Source organism: Mustela nivalis (genome assembly GCF_964662115.1).
Source record: "Mustela nivalis genome assembly, chromosome: 4".
Lineage (NCBI taxonomy): Eukaryota > Metazoa > Chordata > Mammalia > Carnivora > Mustelidae > Mustela > Mustela nivalis.
The window spans coordinates 32,411,059-32,435,357 of NC_139023.1; the positions used below are offsets into that span (position 1 = coordinate 32,411,059).

Genomic DNA, 24,299 nt, shown 5'->3' on the forward strand with positions numbered 1-24,299 from the left:
AGGTTAAATGAAACGTGAAGTGTAGCAAAGTCCCTGCAACTCTGATTCAAAAATTCACTTGACTGGCACATCAAGACTGCTGTCCTCCAACAGGTTTTGTTGTTGTTATGCTTTGGTTTTGTATATGTTTTCACGTAGTAATCTCATTGCAGGGCTAGACTTTTTTACTCTTCCATACCTACTTGATTTTTAATTACATTTAGATCGGCTTTCCTAAAAATAATCTACATATTTCTGACTTACTAATACTTACTTTAATTTTGCATTTGTCTTAAGCATGTTAGAGAAAGTTGTTTTCATTTTTTTTAATTGCCTTTCATTTTGTATCCAAAGTTAAGACTGCTGTTTTGAAGAGAATTTCAAAATACAGAAGAACATGATGCTTTATTACTTGAAGATTTATGCCTAATCAAAGCATAAATTCAAGTGACCAAGTATTTTTAATACATAAATTCAAATTTCACTTCCAGATGACTGTAATTATCAAGAAACACTTTAAAGGTTTATAAACTTTAATCCATTAATTCTACTTCGAATAATTATCTTGGGGGGGGGCACAAGAAAGTTTTTGGAGGTGATGGATATGTATATTACCTTCAGTACAGTGACAGTTTCACAAGTGTACACATATGTCCAAACTTACCAAATTGTATGTTAACTGTGTGCAGTCTCTTGTATATCGATAATACCTTAATCTTTTATTTACTAAGAAAAAATAATAATAATCTATCCTTAGAAAATAGAGATGCATAGGATTTCTGTACAAGAATATTTAGTTCTGAATTATGTATAAAGGCAAAAACTGAAAGCAAGCTAAGTATCCCAAACTAGTTATAGTCACACTGTAGAGGATATACATCTATAATTTCATTCTAAGGGATATAAAACACTTAATAAAATGTATATTATATAATGTTAAGAGGAAAAGGGTCAGGACATGACACTATATACAGTAGGTTTCCAGTAAGGTAAATTTGTGAGTGTATATAAATGACCTATATGAACGCAGCCAACACAGAAGAAAACTATGATTATATTATTGGAAGAAATAATTTCATTTTCTAAACAAATGTGTTATTTCATATAATCAAAACAACAGTTTATCTCTTTAATTACCAAGAGATACTTATCTCTTTAATTATCAAGAGATAAATCTTTTAAAAAGGAATTAAAGCTCTAAAACTATAATGCCAAAATATATTCCCTAAACTGCCTTCCAGAAAGTGAGGTTATATTTCATTTTTTTAAATGTATGATTGATTGCCTATTAATATGATTCTTTTTTGACTGAAACTAATTCTGCCTGAAATAACAAATACCTTCCGAAAGTATCCCTTCAAATTAGAAAGCAGAACAGAGACATGCCATTTCCAAGAAAGTTGTGAAAATCCTATGCTAATACTGCCATTATGCAGAGGTTGAGTTTTGGGATTCTAAGCAATGCATTTATGGGTTTGTTTGGGGTTTTTTTTGTTTTTTGTTTTTTGTTTTTTTGGTGTCCTAACAACCTTGGGGTTGTTTTCTTCCTAGATCTGGTTTGCCTTTGTAAATGGCTTTTCTGGACAGATCCTCTTCGAGAGATGGTGTATCGGTCTTTATAATGTGGTGAGTTTCAGGCATTTGATTCTTCCTGCTTTATTAAACACTTGGAGATAAAGGTTCTGCCTGCATTAGGCTGCTTTGGAATAATGACCATTGTGTGCCCTTCAGATGTTTACAGCAATGCCTCCCTTAACTCTCGGAATATTTGAGAGATCATGCAGAAAAGAGAATATGTTGAAGTATCCTGAATTATACAAAACGTCTCAGAATGCCCTGGACTTCAACACCAAGGTAAGATACGCTGGCCCAGCACGTCTGTGGCGGGCAGTGGGACTCGCTTCACTGTTTTAATTCCATGGGGCATCTGGTCTTCCAAAGCCAAGGAAACATACTCCAGGGCTCTCTGACCGTGGCAAGTCGTACTGGCCGAAGGTTCCGTCCGAGGGGGACTCAGACGGGTTTTTATTTGTTTGTTTTCTTATAAAATTAATGCATAATCACAGTTCACTAGGGTTTGCGAGTCAGCAGTAAATTGAGGCCGAAAGACAGACATGAGTGTCCTTTTGGCCCTCGGACTTTCTATCTTTGCAGTGTTGTGGGGAAAGGCTCACTCCTCGTGGGAGTCAGTCTTGCGGGACTGACAAGCCCCGTCTTTACATGTATAAAGCAGTGGGTGTGGAGTGGGGTGGGAGGGCGTCTCCTTTATTAATTTTCTGTTTTGTGAAATCATTTTTACCTCATTAGAATATTAGATTGCATTATACTCTCTGGTCCGTAACTCGTTTAGTCATAACACTTAGTATTTCCAACCCATCAGATTTTAAATACAAGATAAAATATCTAACATATTATCTAAAAGCACATTCTGAGTTTGTATCCTACGTAACACACTGTGGACTGTTTGTCATGCCTTGGGGCTCCTGGTATTTATTCACCACCAACAAAAACATCTCATTTTCGTCCAAGTTTAGATTCTGAAGTCTTTCCACGGGCACTTTTTAGTAATTCAGGTTTCTGTTCAGACGGAGAAAAATGGTTAATTTTATCACAGTCAAAACAAATGACATTTTGAAACTATAATAAAAGCAACAGAGTACACCTTCCCCGAACTTTTCCCATCTAATAGAGCACATGTTTATTAACGTGTTTCTAATCATCAGATGTAATCAGTGCTTCAAATTTAGGACAGTTAATGTAGGATATTTTTAATGTGTATTAATTTTCAAAGCTCTCAGCTGATGTTTTTTTCTCAGTGTACCAAGATAATAAAGCAGACAGGTGCTTCAGCTCCTCAAAGCTGTAAATGACAGCACCTGGTTGATAGCCTCCATGTTATTCGTCTTCTGAGACCGCGTCTTCCTGACCTCACCAGGCATGCATGCCCAGGGGGGCAGCCGCAACTTGATGGCATTGTTTTAAATAACTGAACTTGGTTAATTAAAAACAAAAAATTAAAAAAAAAAACAAAACCTGAGAAATATCTCAGACCATTCATTCTGAAAACTATTTTTAATGGTCTCTTAAAACAATTAGTAGTTACAATATGCAATATCTGTGCATCTTGTCTTTTATTTTTTAAGGTTTTATTTGGGGATGTTCTGACACTTATTTATGATGTCTAGTTTGTATTAAATTGCACCACTTTGCTGTAATGTTTTTTGTTATCTGTGGTTGGTATTTTCAAGGGATCATGAGACACAGTCCAGACAGATACAATGGACTGTGAGCTCTTGTTTTCCTGAAAAGGTGATTTGAGAGCTGAGAAAGTTCCAGGCCTACTGGCATCCTCACAGTAATTCTCACTGACCTGGACAGTTGTCTCAAAGCTACAAGTATCCAGTCTACCATAGCTCAGGCTCCACAATGCTCTCTCAAGAATTAACTTCCCAGCCACAGACTTGGCCGTGGAAGTCTTGCTTAGAAACATAAAGTGATCGCCGCAGGATCATCCAGAGCCATTCCTGGAAAGTCACGTCTTTTCATACCCTTTGCACATGGCAGCTTGGACAGTCTTGGGGCCAAGGAAAAGGCAGCCTGTTGTTTTGATGTGTAAGCAGCATTCCTCGCGTCCTTTGCTGTTCTTTTATTGTTTACAAAGTATTTCATTATCTGCGGAGCCCATGTGTTTTGAAAAGTCATCAGATCAGCCCAAAAGGATTATGCAACTTCTCTATCCTTTGAATATTTATACATAAGTTGCCAACCATTTTTTCATAGCGCATGTGGATTTTCTAATGATTTCAGTGAGAAATCTTCGATTAAATCCCTTCTAAGTGTTTTAAAATTCAGGGACAAATGGCGACAAAATGCATAGTTGTCTACACAGCAGTTGCTGTGGGTCCCCAGTGTAGAAGTATTGTTGCCTTGAATGATGATGATTACGTTTGTTATGGTAAAAAGGGTCGGAGGTTCTGAGGTCGTGACAGGGGTTAAAGGATTAGCATGTGACAATAAGTATCGGTCAAGAAAATGGAAAAGTAGAACTAATTTTTCTTGCACCCACCTGTGCTTTCTGTCAAATAAAAACTTGTGGTAATGACATAGTGAGGAGAAGAGACAAAGGTTAATGAGTAACACAAGTTCAAATGTGTAACGTATTGGAGCGTAAATTAGATCATACAATCCAGTGTGGCGCGGCCAACTAACAAAGGAGATTGAGATCACGGTGGAAAATTTTGGGAGGCAGGCAACTTAATTTCTGTTGTTGGAACAGCTTCAAACTATTAATACATGCCAATTTTATTTAGCGGAAGTTTTGCTTGGGAGAAGCACTTTTAAATGACAAAGCCGCAGCTCTTCAAATCCTAAACAGGTTTTCGATAACTTAATCTTTCACATCCCTGCTACAAAGAAAAGACCAGCAATACAGGCGCCCTTGCTCTTAAAATACAATAGATACAGAAACGGAATAACTATTCAGTGATGTTATAATTGTAGGAAATTCCATGTTGACGGATGTTAAAAATTGTGGAAGCCTTTTGTAAATTCATTCAGTGATAGCAACGTTGCTTTAAGAAATTATATGCCTTATGGTATACCTGTTATTTTTGGTATGTAGTACGTGTGTGTGGAGAGAGGTGGGGAGAGAGAGAGAGAGAAAGGTATTAGATTCTTACCATTGAAAAGTGTACACTTTTACTGCACATGGGGAAAAAAAAGTAGGGGTTTCACTAAATTAGTCTTTTCAAAGGTCTGTTCTTTGAGAATTATGAAAATAGTCCCACCTAAAGAATTGCAGGACCTCCCTACATTTCTTTTAACTGTTACTTTCTTTTTCAGGCAGAAATTTAAACTTTTAATACTTGGTCTTTAAAAAGCAAAAAAAAAAAAAAAAAAATTCAGTGAAGCTGAAAAAACATTTTGAGAAACATAAAAATAAATAAATGACCCATGAAGGTCTAAGAGGCAGAAAGTGTCTGTCAGTTCTATTAATTCACAGCGGTGGCCCGACAGAAACACGTTTTGTGAATCTAGCTCACAGATAAAAAGAAAGGTCGGAGTTCACGGAGCTAGTTTATCGCCAATGGTTCTCATGGATTTTTGTTTTCCCTCAGGTTTTCTGGGTTCATTGTTTAAATGGCCTCTTCCACTCAGTTATTCTGTTTTGGTTTCCACTAAAAGCCCTTCAGTATGGTAAGTAGAAAGGATATGAATGCTAAGAGATGACTTGTTACATTTTTAGAAAAATGACTCATTGTCCATATAGGTTAAAAATTATAGCAGCTTCATTTTGTGCTGTTTTCCTTAACCTAAAATACATGCATCCAAAAGCTGTACACACTCTAAAGATTTTTATTATTCCTTTGGGAGCAAAGTGATTTAATATATGCAAAGCCTTTCTTCCCACTTCTCATGTTTTCCAAACTTGCAGAGTTAAATTTTAGGACTCCTTTTCCCCCGCTCCGCTGATGTATAGTTTGAAGACAATAGTGCTAATATTTTATGTGGTCCATTTAACACACGTATGAGGCTTGCACCAAACTCTTTATACTGAACCTGATCAGAAATGCTCATGTTTTCAAGTACGCGTGAGCCGGTATTTTGAAGGAGGTTTTTTAATATGTTTTTAGGTTCATCTTGGAGTGCAAGCTTTCCCTCTGCTTGTTTTGAGGGAGCGATTTTACTCTGTTAGTCTTGAGAGAGGGGAGCACGGTGAATTTCCTATGCCCATAAAAATGATCTAGTAGCTACTCGACAAAAGAGATTTGCTGGGATGCTGGGTCCCCTGAGCCGACCTTCCCCTGAAATCCTGAGGAAGGCAGCCGGCTGCTCTGTGCCTCTGCTCCCAAACTACAGGAATTAAACACAGGGCACATGCCCTGCCGGAGGATCTGTGTGTCCTTTAGAAGTCCCAGCCCTTACCTCCCCTGGCTGTGAGTTAACGATGGCCCCCAGAGGAGTGTGCTGTCTGCCCCTTCTTGCCGACCTACAGTCTATTCCACAAGGTGGTCTTTGCAAAATGTAAATCAGACCGGGTGCCTCTCCCTGTCAAGTTTAGAACAAAATGCACAGCCCTCACCGTGGTTGATCCCACCACCTGTGTTGCCATGTCCCATCCACTCCAGCCCCCAGCCCCTGTCCCCTCCGTCCACCAGCCTGCCACTTGCCTACACTTCTTCCTTCCTCCTCCTCCTCCAGGGAGTCCCACCGGATCTCGCCCCTCACCCCTTGAGGCTTGTGCTCCCAGACAGCCACCTTCTCTACTCCCATGTCTTCCCCTCATTACCCTTCATCTTCTTGAGGCTATCTTTACCTATCAGGGTGTGAGGCATTTGTTCAGTTTTTATTCTCTCTCCCCGTCAGTATCAAAGCTCCTGAAGAGCAGAGAACTGTGTAGTTCAGCGTTGTATTTGCAGAACTTAGAACAGAGCCTAGCTAGTCATCAGCCCTTGGGAACCCGCCCCTGAGTTAATGGGGGCATGGGGCCTGCGTGGGGTGAGAGTTACAGGGAGGGAGGGCCCTTCGTGTCCAAATCAGAGATTTTCATCTCATTTCTTTAATAATTTCTCTCCTGGTACACTAAATATTTCTCATGTTCTAAGCCATGGAAATGAGTAGTAAGAAAAATCCAATTAAAACACAGCCTGTTGACTTCAATAGGCCAGGAGAACCACAATGGATTTTTTTTTTTTTACTATAATTCACATACCATTAAATTCACCCTTTTAAAATTATATAATTCAGTGGGTTTTTTAGTATATTCAGAGAATTGTACCAATTCACCGCGATCCAATGCCAGAGCATTTCTTTCACTCCATAAAGAAGCCCCACGCCCATTAGCAGTTACTCCCCATCGCTCCTCACCCCAAGTCCCTGGAAACCAGTAATTGTTGTCTGTGAATTTGCCTATTCTGGACATTTCTTAAGAATGGAATCATGTCATATGGGGCCTTGCTTCATCCATGTTGCTGCAGCATGAATCAGTACCTCACTCCTTCTTACGGATGAGTGATATTCCCTCGTGTGGATTTTCCACATTTTCATTATCCATTCCTCTGTTGAGGGACATTTAGATGGTTTCCGCTCTTCGAAGCCATGGGATATTGAACTCTAGGGTATCATATGGGACCTTAGACAATTTCTCTAGGTAAGGCTTCTTTTCAGGTTGCAAAAATCAATATAGGTATGAAAGATGAGGCCTGTCCATCGCTTGCTGTTTCAACATTCTAAACTGGAAAAAGGAAATTCAATATCAAAAGTCTCTCCAGCCAAATAGCGCGTAAAACGCCTTCACAGTGACACGGTTTGAAAGGAAATCCCAAGTGACTCCAGCTCCTGGAGAGCAGATCCTGGGGCTCTCTTTGCTTTTGTCTGGGAAACTGCCCAAGCTCACTACCTTCAGCGGGGGCAGTTCATGAAATGTGCCGCCTGTAGAACCCAAATCCAGCCCAGTCCAGAGCACACATGGTCTCTCTTCTTAAGACATGAATGATATGTGGGTAAATTACATTTTAACATTCTACTGTTGAGGGGTTTGTTGGGTTTTCTTTGCCTTGTTTTTAATTTTCAAATAAGTAGAGGTTTTGCATTTTTTTTTTTTTTGGCTTTTGAAAGGATGGGGTACACAAGAAATGTTTGAGTCTATAAAGTGCAGCTAAACATGCATTAATTCACTCGCTTCAGTGGTTCCCAAAGTATGGCCTGTAGACACCTTCAGAAATATCCATGATGACCTTCTTGGAGTACCTGAGGTCAAAATTTCAAAATTTGCATAGTACTATCCAGACATTACTTTTTTGTGTTGCGGCTGATACAAAAACAAGAGTGGGTAAAATTGCTGGTGCCTTGGCATAAATAGTGGTTACAATCCTTCGTGGACATGATAGTCCTCCCTGCCATGCACCAAATTAAAGAAGCAACAACAAAAGTCAGTGTCACATAAGAATGCCCTCGAAGAAGCTGTCAAACTAAGACTTCTGTTCCATCTTGAAACCTGATGCGTATCTCATGAATATTCTGTGTGACACAAGGGGAAGTGAGCAGAAAGCCCTTCTGAACACCGGTGAGGTCCACCAGGCAGGATGATGCCCTGTGGACCGTTTGAGCTGTGACCTGCACCAGCTGCTCTCATGTGGTTACAGAATCCTGCCTAAGGGTTGCCAGGTTGGCTCAGTTGGTTAAGCCACTCACTACCTTAGGCTTAGGTCATGATCCCAGGATCCTGGCATCGAGTTCCGCTCCTCGGTGAGGAGCCTGCTTCTCTCTCTGCCTCTGCCTATCACTCTGCCTGCTTGTGCTCTTTCCCTCTCTCTGACAAAGAAATAACTAAATAAAATCTTTAAAAAAAAGAAAGAAAGATAGAAAGAATCCTGCATGAGTTGAAGGCCCACCCAAAGCATCAAGGGGAGCCATTGGTTTCAGTGTAATAGAATACTGTAACTTCACGGTACAGTTTCAGGCTCCACACTGAAACGGACCTCTAAGAAACTACTTGTCGACTTTTGATGTAATTTCAAAGAGTCGCCACACTCAGGAGAAAAGATCATTAAAACACTCCTCTGTTATAACTCCGTCTCTCTGTGAAGTTGAATTTCCCTTAGATATTTCAACCAGCATATGAGAATCCAGCTTCCTTCTCTTGAGCAAGACATTAAAGAGATTATAAAAATAGAAAACAAGGCCAATTTCCTCACTAACCTTTTTTGTTGGGGCAAATACTACTTATAAAATCCGTTTTTATATTCTATGGATGGAGTTTTTTTTACTATTATCTTTAGATAAGTCAGTATATATTTTTTTAATATTCTGCCTTAATTTATAACTTGGTAAATATCGATAGATATAACATAAACAAAAGTTTTTGGAGATCATCAATAATTTCCTAAGTGTAAAGGAGTCTAGAGACCAGAAAGTATGAGAATGAATGGTTTACCTCAGTCATCCAAATGCTGACTCGGAGAATCCCTACAGTAGGCTCTTTCGTTTCTTTCTCTACGTGACCTTGAAATGAATCTTCGACTTCTTCATGGTAAACCAGTCATGACCAGAAGGCTTCCCTGGACCTGAATGTGATTATTTTTGATAACCTATATATACTGGTTAAAGGACCAGCGTAAAAGCATGGAAGTCAGGACGTGATCATGAGACATCTTGATTTCTGAGTATGTTAGATTTCTGAGTATGTAGATTTCTGAGTATGTTAGTTTGGTTGTATAGAAGTTTGCAGATTCATGGCAGATACGAGTTTGTAAACAGTGTGTTCAGAAGGCACAGTACCTCAAGGCGCACCTGAGACTCAGTCTGTTGAGTATCTGACTCTTGGTTTCAGCTCAGGTCATGATCTCAGGGTCATGGGATCAAATCCCATGTCGGGCTCTGTACTGACTCTGCTTGGGATTCTTTCTTCTTCCTCTCCTTCCCCGTCTGCCCCTCGCCCCCTTCTCACTCAGTCTCTCAAATAAATAAAATCTTAAAAAAAAAAAAAAAAAAAAAAAGACATAGCACATCAAATCCTGTATCCTTAATCGGGGAATACCACCACTACAGAGGAGTCTCCTAGATTACTGCTTACCAGCCCTACTTCAACCCAAAAACTCTAGGGTAGGGACACATCCTGGAGTGTCTGCCACGTGTGCACCCAGCACTGGAACACTGTGCTTGGCGTCTCCCATAGGAAATCTCATTTTAATATCAAAACCCCTCCAGGCATAGGTAGTTTCACTCCATCTTTTAAGTGAAGAAACTGAGTTCCCTTGGAGGTTAGTTATAAACCAACATGACACAACTAGTCACAGAACCAAGCCTGGTCTGTGTCTCCCAAACTCAACGGACTATTCCTTCTCTTCATACCGGTACCCCTCTGCCTGTCTCGTCCCATACTTTATTCTAACATAGTTTGTCCTTACGTATGAGATTTTGAATAAACATTGTTGAATTGTTGAATATTTGCGTAAGATATTGTACTGCATACGCCATGGGTTTTAAATGTTTCCGTGGTTCCAAAGATTTCATTATTCAGTTATTTTTAATTTTTTATCTTTTTATCAGTCATCATGATTCTTTGTTGACTACCACACCCTTCATGTAAACCCACAGTTCTTAGTCATTGCTGGATAACAAAATACTTCAAAATATGCGCCTTAATTCAGCCAAACCTTCTATGAGCCATATGCCTGGAACCATATCAGTTCTCTTCAGTCTTCCGTGATTTGCATTTATGAATCCCTTTTGGTCTGATGCCAACAACTTCATTGAGAGAAAGTAAGAAGTCTCCCAGAGACCCTCATCTATATTGTTAGCAAAGTTCTTTATTAAGGTTCAGGATGTTTCCTTTTCTCAAATACCCGTAGAATTTGGCTTTCCTTGAACAATAAGTTTTGTTTATTTTTTTTTCCACCTCATGGATCCTAAGAATTGGTTAACAAGTCAGGTTTCCTCCTTCATGTTGGTCATTGGAAATTGTTTTTAATTTGTGACCCACCTTTATAGCAACTTTGTGAGACTTCTTATAATTTTTTTCTTTAATTAGCCTCGTTTGATTCCATGGTGTGACACTTGGTTCTCCTTCCTTTTTTTTTTTTTTTTTTTTGGTTCTCCTTCTTTTGTTCAACGATTATAAATTGATTTATCTTTGAAAGAATTCTGAAAGGATCTCTTTGGTTTCCATTTCTAATGAGCCTCTCTTCTTGTCATGCAGGTAATGTATTTGGAAATGGGAAGACCTCTGATTATCTGCTGTTGGGAAACTTTGTTTACACGGTGAGTACAGAGCATTTGCCTAGCTTGTATATAAAATCAATCCTTTCATATGTGCTCATTTTATTGTCAAATTTAACCATGTGCATTTCTGAACATAGCGTTGTTTGCACTTCCCTTTAAAAATGAAATAAAATGTTTTGACTATTAAGAGATTATATGAGGTTATTAATATGTCACTTAGGCTCACTGACTTGACAGGACTTGTTGCCATTCCCTCCTTCCTCTTAGCACACCCCCATTTCTCCTTTTCCTCTTCCTTGTCTCTTTTTCTTCATTTTTATTTTACTGCCCTTGTTAATACTTTTTTTTTTTTTTTTTTTTTTTGCTTTCCTGAATTTATGGCAAATATTATCATACTGTTCTTGGGTGTTTAACCAGTAATGATTCTAGAGTCTCACAATAACTAAAATGGGAGAGGAATTACTCTTTGGGGACATTCCATCCACACAAGGCATGGCACCCACTGTGTTATGTCATTATCCAAACACTTACAGAGGACACACACATGAGTGCAAGCCCGTTCCTGCCATAAAGGGCCAAAAAATGTCTTAAGACCACTTTTTCTTTAGAAAAAAGGCACTACTTGGATGCTAAGGCCCGAGGTCACGTAGTTGGTGTCTGATAAGTTTACTACAACCTTCAACACTGAATCCTCAGGCCAGGGTTCCTTCCTCTGATTCCGTGTCCCTCTCCGTGCCCCCCGAGTGAAGGCAGGGAGCTGCTCCAGATAATAAGCGGCTGTCAGCATGGCTGACTTAGTTGGGAGAAAAACCATAATATGGTGTTTAAATAACTGAATGATGGGACATTGAGGCCATTAAATAACAGAGGGATCAAGTTATTTTCTAGGGCTTCTCCTTTCCGTTGACTCCACCCACGGAAGTAGTAACAGAAAAGAAAAGTATGTTTGGAGGGCTGGTGACTGGGTCTCCTGCAACGTGAGTGTAAAACAGAAATAAGTATTCAATAGAGTCAGTTTAGAAATTAATCCAAGTATAGAGCAACGACGTCTCTTAGGACACGTTAAAATACTCTGGTCTCAGGAGTATTAATTTTATGTCAAATTAAGTTTATTAATTGTATGTCGCACTGTATCTCTTAGTTTTGAACTTCTTTTTAGAGTGTTAATGCGTACTTGCATCCTCACAAAAGTTTAACTTCTACAGAATTAATCCTAAATTGCCTTTAGAGATCTTGCTGAGAAAGCCTCCCCTGAGCCTCACTCTCTGACCCCATGGGGAAGGCCATAACGCTCTTTGCAAACCTGAACTAGAACAAGGCCCGCAAGCGCCTCTCACCCAGCCGTGCTAGGCCCGCTTCTCACTCCCACCACTGCCAACTACCGGAAGTGGCCAGAATTCCGTTGACTACTAACAGTATTTGAAATTTTATTTTTAATTGTAAATAGCTACTAACAGATTACAGTGCTATGCACTGCTCTTGTGTTTTATACTCCCTGCCCTCTGAGGCAGGAGATCATTACCAGTCCCATATTACAGATGAAGAAGCTGAGACACGGATGTCAATCACCCTGTACCTCAACCAAAACACCTGATAAATGGTGGAGCCTTGACCGCGAACAGTCTGACTCCAGGGCAAGTCCAGTTAACCGTGGCCCTACCCTCTGGAAAACCCAGGGCCATTCATTAAACCTAGTGCCCTTACTTCAGAATTAGCAGCAGGGTTAGCGATGGTAATGGGTGTGTACATCCTGGAGGGTATTAACAGGCTTTTATGTCCTGATCTGTAGGGTTGTAGGTAAGTCAAGTTACAGAGTAAGTGTTTAAGTTTCTAAATATCCAGCTATACTACTTTTAGGATTTATCCTTAAAATTTGGAAAGTAGGGGCTTTAAGTATTACAGAGGATATACAATTGAAGCAAGCTTGAAAATCCAAGTTACTGCAGACATATACTCCTCATTCAGAAATGAATCTACAGAAGCCTCGTGGATGGACTGGGAAGGTGTGCAGGGGAAGAGGACGGGGGTAGGATGCTGTTCTGGGCCCTTCTGACCGGTCACGGCCATCGTGGGCAGGCACCCTGTACCTGTGTCATTGCAAGATAGACATACAAAGCAAGCTGAGTCATCGGCCAGTCCCATAGTCTCATTCACTGTATGACGCCTGGTCTTTATAAACCTCCCTTTTAGCCATTTGAATTAACACATTTATGAAATAACATAACATTTTCTGTTCTGTTTTAGTTTGTGGTGATAACTGTGTGTCTGAAAGCTGGATTGGAGACATCATATTGGACATGGGTAAGAGCATCTCCAACCACAACCGAGGCGTGTCTCACTTACTTATGTGTTATCACGAACATTGTCGTTCTTCATTCTTCCTTTATGTGTCCCTGTACCCTTGTTCCGTGGATTGTTCATTGGGAGGGGTCTTGGGTGGAGGGGGAGGGAACCAGGAATTCTAGTGTGTCTAGTTTGGAAACAGCAAGTGAAAAAAAAAACTCACATGAGTTTATGGACCACAAGATTTTCAGAACCTTTACTATATTATTGTGACTATCCCAGGAAGGAGAGAGGCTTCCAAAACTTGACTAAGAACCTTACTTAGTAGAGCATGTCACAAGACACATTCCATAGAAAACCCATTGGAAAATGATTTCGAAAACTGGGAACATGAGCGAAAGATTTGTCCTCGGACGTTTCTAAATATCCAGTCAGGATAAAAACAAGTTCCATTTTAGAACATTAGTTCTGAAGTAGATTCACATCCAGGTAGAGAGATCCAGGAAACAAAAGGAAATGAAGGTTTGATGCGCAGGGGAAAGACGGGCCCACGAGACGTGGATCGGACAGTCCTGACATCCAGGTAGCATTCTCACAGGTGGTGTCTAGCCACTTTAGGTGAGAGTGTGCAAAGCAAAAATAAAGGAGGTTAAAGATGGTAGCAGATTGAAAAAAAAAAAAAAAAAAAAGAGGAGAATCAGAGGAGAGAGGCCCCCAAAGAAGGTTGAGAGGGAAGAGTTGGAAATGCCAGTCCCGCAAACATCTTAGCTGTTGGGGAAGACACTAGCATTAGCACCGATGAAACATCCTGTTAAAACACACACACATCATTATTCAGAAATTCCTAGAAAGAATACTTTATGGTGTAGTAAAAAAGTAATAAGGGCATTTGCAAAAGCTGTGTGTGTGTGTGTGTACACTCAGTCTCCCTGGAAGTCTCGTGTCTCACTTTCCCTTCCTTCGCAGTTCAGCCACATAGCGATTTGGGGCAGCATCGCACTCTGGGTGGTGTTTTTTGGCATCTACTCGTCTCTGTGGCCTGCCGTTCCGATGGCCCCCGATATGTCAGGAGAGGTAAGGTGTCCCCATCACTCATGACAGACAAATCTGGAAAATTGGTATTCATTACTGAGCCCTAATTGTTCAGCTTGGATTTATGTCAAAATAGTATTTGACCATTTAAAAGCTATTCTTAAACTCCACGGTTGCAAGTGATAAATCTTGAGGGACTATTTTACACTTGGACATTTTACTTAAATCTGACTTATCCTTTCATAAGCATAGCTAGAACCATAAACTATGGTCGTCGGGGGCTTGAATCATGTTAAGAATCTCTACCCAGAAGATGCCATTTTAAAATTAGACCGTAAATCCACAGATACATTTTGGAGAAGCAATCTGGGGAAATGGCAAGCTTTGGGACAGTCTATCATTTCTTCCGTTATCTCTTATTCTAAAGAAAAGTCTACTGTCACTGGATTAAATGTACTTTCTGAGAGTCTTCTTAAATGATACCAGTTTGGTTTTCATTTTGAACGAGTTAGGGCATCTGACGGTGCGGCCTTATCACAGTCCATTTTCAATCCTGTCTGTCAGTTTCTTATTACACGGGTAGGAATTGAGTTATTAGGTGTTCATGGGGGAGTGTCACAAGATCTCCTTTCCTTCAGAAGAGATTCCAGCAGTAGGAAGGTTTATGATTTCAATTGTAGGAAATTTGACATAAAATGTATAAAAGAAAATGTGGAAAACATTTCAGGATTTCCTGTGACCTCACAGTAACTTGCAAACCAAGGAAATGTGAGCTCCATTCCTACACTGTTGTCCTGCAGCCTCAGGAAAGCTTTCCAGTGGTTTCCATGGATTTGTTGCCCCTAAGTACCGCCTGAGTACCTTTCACTTTTGACAGTCTGGTTTATAGATCATTTTCATGAAATTTTATCTGACAGCATCCTGCTTTTTATAAATTAGCAGAATGCAGACACACTTTAAGAAAAAAATTTTGTGGTTAAATTTATTAGAGAGAGGCATTATATACTATTACAGCAAAACCAGACATATCAAGGAACAAGTATTTCCTTCCACCAAAAGTGAAGGCCGCTTTTGAAACATGTACTGTGAACTCTAGCAGATTTACAGCATGTATTTTGAGGAAAACAGAGAGAAAGCTATGAACGCACCTCCTCCCTACCTTGGTTTGAGCCCTTTTTCCCTGAAGAAATAAAATCCAAGACCGTATATGTCTGAAGATGCCACTTGGAAAAATTGGTTCTATTCTTTGTGTCCATTTGACGGGCTCTGTCTGATTGAACCTGCTTTTCCCTCAGGTTAATTTCAACATAATGTCATTTTCACAAGACCTCATTTTATCTTGTTTCTTAATGCTTTGTCTTCGAGATGAAGGACCCGAGAGATATTGAGATTCAGATAGTTTAAGCAACTGAAGCCAACAGCTTTTGATGACAAGAACAGAGTTTTTGACCACCTACTTCTAGAACAAGTGTGAAGTTTGATTGGCTTCTTGCCAACCAAATATAATTCTAGCCTTGCCTGTAGAATTCCTGGTATTACCCAAACACAAAACTTAATATCATCTCTTGGGACTTGCGGTGATGCTGTGTTTAATTCGAAGTGAAATGAATGTCAGTACTCGATCACGTTTCTGTTCACTTCATATACAGTGGGAAGTGCTAACAGGGGTTCTTTTTCTTGTTATTTTATTACTCCTGATGCTTTGAATATAATGTTTAAATAGCTGGGGTTCCATTGAAAATATGAAGAATGGATTAATTTACCCATAGGCTTGACTGGTTTGTCCAAAATGTAAGTCAGTTGAATTTATTCAAAGAAAATACTTTAAATTTATGTAGTACTTAGTGCTTACAAAGCATTTTGATATATGTGTATGTGGGCAAATGAGCCTCTCAACAACTCCCAAGACAGGGTTTAACAAGTATGCCACTCAGATTCTCCGGGATAGAGAGTCCACATTTGCTGTTTCCTGAGCCTGGAGCAATGGATCCCAAGAAATATTTGTAGCAATACTCAATGTTGGACATTCTTACTACATGTAGAGAGTCACTAGTTCTACTATAATCCAGTTATTTTCAGAAAGAAGGAACTACCCTTAGGTTTACATTTTTTCTAAGCTTAAAATTCTATCTTGCAATCAAGAGTATAGCCAGAAACAGGGGTGCCTGAGCGGCTCAGTGGGTCAAGCAGCTGCCTCTTGATGTCGGTTTAGATCATCATCTCAGGGTCCTGGGATCAAGCCCCGCATTGTGCTCCACACACAGTTCAAGTCTGCTTGACCCTCCCCGTTGGCCCCTCTTCCTGCTCGTTCTCTCTCTCTCTCTTCTTCTCTGAAATAAGTAAAATCTTTATTTTAAAAAAGAGTATATAGCCAAGGGGCACCTGGGTGGCTTAGTGGGTTAAAGCCTCTGCCTTCGGTTCAGGTCATGATCCCAGAGTCCTGGGATCAAGCCCCGCATCGGGCTCTCTGCTCGGAGCCTGCTTCCTCCTCTCTCTCTACCTGCCTCTCTGCCTACTTGTGATCTCTGTCTGTCAAATAAATAAAATCTTTAAAAAAAAAAAAAAAAAGAGTATAGCCAGGTACATACATACATGCATATATACAAGCATGCAAATATATGAAAAATTTATTTATTTACCAATATCTGTGTGTGTGTGTGTGTGTGTGTGTGTGTATGTATAAAATTGGCCAGCCATCCTGGATAAAATTTACTTATGCATCTGTTAACTTTCATAGCAAAATACTATTATATATTACATATATTACTGAGAGTTACCAATAGTAATATATTACTACAAATAATATCGGGCTCAGTATAAATCTTAGCCTTCCTCAATCTGATGTGTTTAATGTAATCCACATAATGAAACATGGCCCAGAGCAGCCCCCAGGACCTAAGGTTCCTCCACAGGATTTGTGAGGTAGTGTGTGGTAACTTTCTGTCACAACCACCACACAGCCTCAGTGTCTGATTCCCCACACTGTACCCTAGGACTCCAGTTCTATCCTGTACTAATGTGACAGTAATTCTTCCTAAATCAAAACAATTAATTAAATATGTATGTGTGTCTTGGTTGCCTAAAAGCCCTGCAGGATAGTACAGAATTATGAGAGATGGAGTCAGACTGAAAAGAGCAGCCCAGCTCCCCCATCCTGGTTCAAGTGGTATTTTGGAGGGCGCTACACTGTGTGGCATCAACAGGACAGAGAAGTTCTTCAAAAAGGCAGCCAAGATCTGGGAGAAATAATGCCACCATTAATACCTTGTGTGTCTTAAACACCATATCCCCAGAACTTCTCTAAGTACTTCATACACATTCCTTCAGTCAACACTTTACCAGTAATTTGTTGACGTTCTTCAAAGTGTCAGGCACTGTTCTAGACACTGTGGATTCATTAGTGAATAAAATAGACAAAAAGTCATGTACTTCTCAGCCTCCTTTTTTTAGTGGAAGAAGACAAAACAATGACATGAAATCTATAGGCGGAAAGAAGTATATAAAGAAAAAAATATAGCAAGCACTGGGGACCAAGAGCCAACACTTTCAGTCATGCTCCCCACAGAGCCTTGTGGCTTTTATTTCTGGTCAGATCAGGAGCCACTGGAGGGACTGTAGAGGGAGGTATTGGGATCTGACTTGGGTTTTCGGGGCAGGACCAGGGCTGCTGTGTTGTAAACCATTTAGGAAGTTTATCCCAGTACCCAGGTGAGAGAAGATGTTGGTGTAGGCCAGGCGAACTTTAAAGGTCGAGCAGATGGTATTTGCCGGCCACCTGGACGGGAGGAGTGAGAGGAATAAAAAGCAAGGCAGACCCCATCATGTCGTCCATGAACTTCATCAGGATGTGCTTGTCCTCAGGTCACTGGCTCTTCATGGAAAACCTGTTATAACCAGTTGAAAGATGAGAAAACAGAGACACAGAGAAGACACAGGGGCTGATTTTGGCTCAAAAAGTGCATCTTTCAAACATCTGGAGAGCCAATGGGTCATGATGTCTAGCAGCAGAACAGGAGGCTGAGCTCATTTAACCACCTCTTTCTGTGCCTGGTGGCCGGCGGGGACACTTTGGCAGAATCTGTCATCCGCACCTCCAAGGCTGCCTTCCAGCACCTAAGATTCAGATCTCTGTGCCCTCCTCTTCACCCTGCTCCCTCCAGAGGAACATCTGAATTGTCGCGAGGGCACAGGCTGTTTTGTTCTAGTTCACGGGCTGTCAGGGTGCCGTACGCAAATTAGGCAACTTACGGGTACAGGTCTCATGCTTCTATATTCAGATGGACTCGTGTTCACACATAGATCAGGATAGTCTAGTCATGTCCAATTTACATTCTTAGTTCATCTTTGCAGCCCCGTCTGAAGACAGAGCTGTTTCTCTCAACACGTTCGAAGAGAATCCTTGCAGCGCTGAGAGGGGACAGGAAGGGAACCGACATTTACTGTGCACACAGCATGTGCAGCAGGTGCTGTGTGTGATTTCCGGCATTCCTTGTTTTATTTTTTTTTTAATTTTTTATTTTTTATAAACATATATTTTTATCCCCAGGGGTACAGGTCTGTGAATCACCAGGTTTACACACTTCACAGCACTCACCAAAACACATACCCTCCCCAATGTCCATAACCCCACCCCCTTCTCCCAACCTCCCTCCCCCCAGCAACCCTCAGTTTGTTTTGTGAGATTAAGAGTCACTTATGGTTTGTCTCCCTCCCAATTCCATCGTGTTTCATTGATTCTTCTTCTACCCACTTAAGCCCCCATGTTGCATCACCACTTCCTCATATCAGGGAGATCATATGATAGTTGTCTTTCTCCGCTTGACTTATTTAAATCCATGTAATAATAAACCTTTGTGGTAGGCAAAGTGATAGCAGGTAGCCCAGAGAATTCATCCCAGGTCTTCTCAAATCCACTGGCTTCCTGGTTTCCTCTAACATCCTAAGGATCTAAATACCTTCTCTTTGGGCCCTGGCTCTTTTATACCCACAGGTGGGAAATTCTTCTTCTTTTTTTTTTTTTTTCTTTCTCTCCTGCAGCCATCTTCCCTGCACTCCACTGATGTCCCTGATTTAGCTGCTGTTCCCCCGGATACCCACAGCCCTGATCAGTTTCCCTAAGTTAGCCAGGTGCGGACATGTTCCCATCTCTTTTCAAAAGCACGCAGACTTTTAATTCTCCCTTTTCCACATGTACCTAACCCCCTAACCCATAATTAGAAATGCCATCTCACTTCACATCCTGGCCTCTTCTTGACCACAGTATTAAGATAACCAATACCCATCATATTAAAAAAGATGCTTATGAAATCGAAAACCCAATCATCCCATTATCATCGGAGAATTCCCAGTTTCCACTCCGATAGTAATAGGGCCTCGTCAGTCGCCAGCATAGCACATTCCTTGCCTTCACTGTGGGCATTCACGGCAACATGGGGAATTGTACATTTCACGGACACAGAGTTGTTACACACGGTTCGCAAGTTCTCGTGGCTTGTGAGTGCGCTGAGACGGGAATGCAGCGTCTGCATTCAATCTCCGTACACACTGTCCTCTGTCATCTGTTCTCTGTGCCCTCTATGTTTCTCTCCTTGTCTCATCCCTCTCCACGGAGGTGTTTCCTCCCAGCCTCATCAGCCTTAAGGACGTGAGATGCCTTTTTCATATGACTGACAACCATCAAAGTAGGTGCATCCAGTTGGTAGACTAAGCCCGTTGTCTGTATGTATTATTTCTATCATCAGCCGTCCTCAAGAGCTATACTAGCTCTTCCCACGGATCGCGGGTTCTTTTCACACCATCAGATCGATTCTTTTCCCCTGCCTTCAGCACATTCTACATGCACAAAGTTCCAAAAATGGTTCCCCAAATATCTCAGAGTTGAATGCCGTCTTGGATGACTCCAGCTACAGCCAGACTGGGTGGCTCTCAGTTGGTGGGCAGGGTGTCGCCGTTTGGGAACATTCCTTCCTATAGCTTTTGCACTTTGTTTCCATTAGAGTAATTCTCCATCTCGGTCCAGAATAGTGATTTGATGCTAATGATTAACAAGTATCCCAGGAACTGGGATTATGGACATGATTATCTGTTACGAGGGAATGCTGACATCAGGGCAGGGGAACGGTGGATTATACAAAGGTAGAGCATGCAACAGTAAGAAATTACAGAGGAGAGGAAAAAGCAAAAGAAAATAGTGCAACAGGCTTGGCTGCGACTTTAAATATGTCGCTGTCTTCCTCTCACAAATATGGTTGTGATTTAAGAGAAGGATTTTTTTTTTCTTCAGACCTGACTTGTATTTTTTCACACCAGTGCAACAATTTATGGGGTAAGGTAGACCCTGGGGAGAAGTGCTATGTTACATAAACATATGCTAGCCTGCTTTTCCAACTTGTCTAGATGATGTTACTGGGCTTGGTATGGTTTGGTTTGGTTTGGTTTTAATTTCCAGAAGAAAATAGTGTAGTCACTATGATGAGTGTGCCAGATTAAAAACTAAAAAGCAAAGTACATACATCAGGGATCATTTCATATCACGATGAATACCAGAAGCTTAGTATCGGCAAAACTTTTAAATTTATCGTGGCTTTGCAGACATGCAGCGTAAAGCACTCCCCAACACCATCTGGTCCTGCTCTCCCTGGCCTAAGGGATCTATAAAACTACCGGAGGAAATTGAAGTTAAGGAACAAGCATGTGTTTTACAGAATTTCAGATCTCTTGATTGAGGTTTGTAAAGTCCCTCTGAAAAACAATAAAAATCTTTGTTGAACTCTTTGGTGTCACCCCTGTAGGAAAGGTATTAATAAACTACATTAGTGATACGATTTTCCTAAATTGTGCCATTGACCACTTGGCCACTGGGCCAAGACGATGAATTACTTTACACATGAGGAGTTTCCTGGTTAAAATAGTCTTTATTCATCTATCAGCCTTTAATTACCTAGATGGCATGTGCTCATTTGTGGGTCACAAGACCAGCCTTGCTGATGGGGTGGGGCAGTATTATGATACAGTAGAGTCTCATCCAAGATGACTGTGCTTAGCCGAGTAGCCTGGAGGGAACAAGGACCCTGAAGTCTGTCACATGTTCTTCAGTAGCCAGCAGTTGGGAACCCATCCAGCAAAACACGCTATTGGTCACCAGGCCTCGTGCCCCTGCAGTAAATGAGACAGGCCAGATTTCCACAGTGCTGAAGGCAGCTGGCGGCATAGCCGCTTCCAAGCCCAAGTAAAGAGAAGCTGTGAGGAAACACTAAGAAACAGGGGCCCCTGGGTGGCTCAGTCAGTTAAGCCTCTGCTTTGAGCTAAGGTCATGATTCCAGGGTCCTGGGATCAAGCCCCACGCCTGGCTCCCTACTTGGGGGTTGGGGGCCCTACTTCTCCCTCTCCCCCCTGCCTGCTACTCCCCACTGCTCCTGCTCTTTCTTTCTCTCTCTCAAATAGATAAAATCTTTAAAAAAAAAAAAAAAAAAAAAAAACTATGAAGCAGAGAAAGGTGTGGAGAGACAACTATAATAGCAAATCAGGACTTTTTTTTTTTTTTTAAGATTTTATTTGTTTGGGGCGCCTGGGTGGCTCAGTGGGTTAAGCCGCTGCCTTCGGCTCAGGTCATGATCTCAGGGTCCTGGGATCGAGTCCCGCATCGGGCTCTCTGCTCGGCAGGGAGCCTGCTTCCCTCTCTCTCTCTCTGCCTGCCTCTCCATCTACTTGTGATTTCTCTCTGTCAAATAAATAAATAAAATCTTTAAAAAAAAAAAAGATTTTATTTATTTATTTGACAATTAGGTAGAGACACAGGGAGAGAGAGAGGAGGCAGGCTCCCTGCCGAGCAGAGAGCCCGATGTGGGGCTCAATCCCAGGACCCTGAGATCATGACCTGAGCTGAAGGCAGAGGCTTTAACCCACTGAGCCACCCAGGTACCCCATATCAGGACATTTTAAAGTTAGAGCTATCTTTAGAGTCGCCGTAACAGCTGACTTTCTGTCGATGGGGTATCTTTAATGACAATACAAGAGCAAACATACTGAGTGTCCAGTGTAGGCCAGGCTCTGTGTTGGGCAATGGAGGATGGAGAGGAATGGAATCTCTTCTTGCCCCTAAGGATCTCATTGCTAATGATGGGATGGATGTTGGTGCCATAAACACAAGAGATGATATGGTGGACCCAAAATGCCACGACCGTGGGCAAGCCCTAGGAAATTGAACAGAGCCTGCTGTTAGTAAAACAGAGCTTTGCCTGTTCTCTGGAGACCATTCATTCTTGTATTCATTCATTCCATAAACATGTGTTGACTGCTTAATGGGTGCCAGACACCGTGTCTAAGTAATGGGTTCATGAGGCCAGATCCGCATCAGCAGGTGGGGTGAGGGGACCAGGGAACGGGATGGAGAAACAATCACTAAATCAGGTAACAGATAACTAAAGGATGAAAGACTAATAATCATCTCACAAAGTGATAGGAAGAAAACAGGGTGCTCTGCTATGTGGCAGGACAAGAATGCTACTCCGGGAAGGTCTTTTTGAAGAAGGAACGATTAAGCTAAGACTCAAAGTGATGCATGTTTGAAGAAGAGCATTTCAGGACTGAGAGACCAGCAGGTGCCTGTGCTCCAATGCAGGAATCCTGGAGCAGAGAGGGTGGGAGAAAGTGCTATGGGGAATCAATGAGATGGGCAGAGGGCAGATCATCTCAAGCTCAGCATTCTTGCTCAGAAGATCAGCGCAGCTTGTTTCTGAGTTACGTGCCAGGGATTCCCTCAGAAAGGCTCATAAAGGAAACCTCAGATGTCACGGTGTGATCTGCTTCAGTAAAGCTCATAATTGAACACAATTCTTGCATTCCCTGTTAGACTAAGATAAAGATATTGTCAGTGAGTGGTCCAAAGCTGCTTTGTTTCATGTTATCACTCAGGCTCCCCAGCACATATCATCTGAACCAAGTAATTTTTTGGCATATTTTCTGATGCTTAAAAAAAAAACATCAAATAGTTGTAGACGAAATGATAGCAATTTGTTTCTCTCTCAAGTAAAAGACATTGGTGATGGCAGACAGTTAAAGGCTGGTGTGGCACCTGCACAGTCCTCAAGAACCAGGTTCTTGCTCTTTACTGCTCTGCTGACCTCATAATCCAAAGTGGCTGCTTCCACGCTAGCCATTTACCAACATTCCAGCCAATAAGAAAAGGAGGAAGAAAGGTTAACCCTTTCTCTTTGATGCTTTCTCCTAGACATGGCCCACCACATTTCCACTTAGATCTCATTGGCCAAGAGCTAGTAATATGGCCACATACAGCTGCAACAAGACAGATGGAGGAATATAGTCTGAGCAAGCAGACCAAGTGTCCAGCCAAAAATCAAGTGTTTGCACCTAAGAAGGGGAGGAGGAATATAGTAGGGAACAACTAGAAGTTTTTGCCATGAAAGTCATTTTTCAACATAAGCTATTTAACAGCCTTTATAGGTCTTTCTTATAGCAAAGTACTTTTTGATTTTTTGAGTGTTTTAAAAATGACTTCCGAAAAGAGATGTTTATTATGTGACAGGATGGAGGCATTAACTGATGCTCTGGTGGTACTCATTTTACAGTTTGTAAACATATCAAATCAACATGTATACCTTACACTACATAATGTTATGTGTCAATTGTATCTCAGTAAAGCCGGAAAATAAATTTCAAAATTTTAAAAGTAACTTTCTACACTCTGAGATATAGGTCAGCATATCTCAGAGATTGAATTACTAGTAATCCAACAATTGTTGCTTTCTGAGATGGTTTTTGATGTAAAGAGCATTCACAAAATTCTAAAAAAAAATCCTGCAGGAATGATAGAAGAAGTAAACAGGTTAAGATGGTGTTCCCCAACTTATACAACTTATCCAAGAACATCGTAACGTTTTAAAATTACATTTCTTATAATAAAAAGAGTATCTGCTTACTACTTCTGCCCCCATTTTTCTACTTTTAACGTTTTTTAAAAAGCACAATAAGGAAGATTAAAATAAAACAAGTTCTGTTCTTAATTAGTTTCACTATTCTGGGAACTAGATCCCTCGAAAATAGAGTTTCAGAGCCACACATATCCTGGTACTCTGGGCTCCCTTTTAGAAAAGATGATTTTGCATGTTCAGTTCTCAGTATATATTGGTATGTAGTAAAATTCAACTTTCTTTTTAAAAAAAAAGTTAACTCACCGCTTCCGGTCCCAGCTAACTCACTCTCTGTCCCTTTCCTCTGAATATTTTTCTTAATCTTGTCTCATTCCTCCCTTTGCCAGAGGGTGG

General features: G+C 40.9%; 1 protein-coding gene across 5 annotated transcripts in view; it reads left to right on the forward strand.

The window, feature by feature from the left end:
- Positions 1-24,299, forward strand: part of ATP8A1 (ATPase phospholipid transporting 8A1) — a 234,741-nt gene that overhangs the window by 185,871 nt on the left and 24,571 nt on the right. For all 5 annotated transcript variants that reach the window (XM_082728770.1, XM_082728772.1, XM_082728768.1 and 2 more), the window contains 6 exons: positions 1,531-1,605; positions 1,711-1,833; positions 5,097-5,175; positions 10,679-10,740; positions 12,946-13,002; positions 13,951-14,058. In XM_082728770.1, coding sequence (XP_082584896.1) covers positions 1,531-1,605; positions 1,711-1,833; positions 5,097-5,175; positions 10,679-10,740; positions 12,946-13,002; positions 13,951-14,058 — 504 coding nt within the window. The remainder of the gene's footprint in view (positions 1-1,530; positions 1,606-1,710; positions 1,834-5,096; positions 5,176-10,678; positions 10,741-12,945; positions 13,003-13,950; positions 14,059-24,299) is intronic.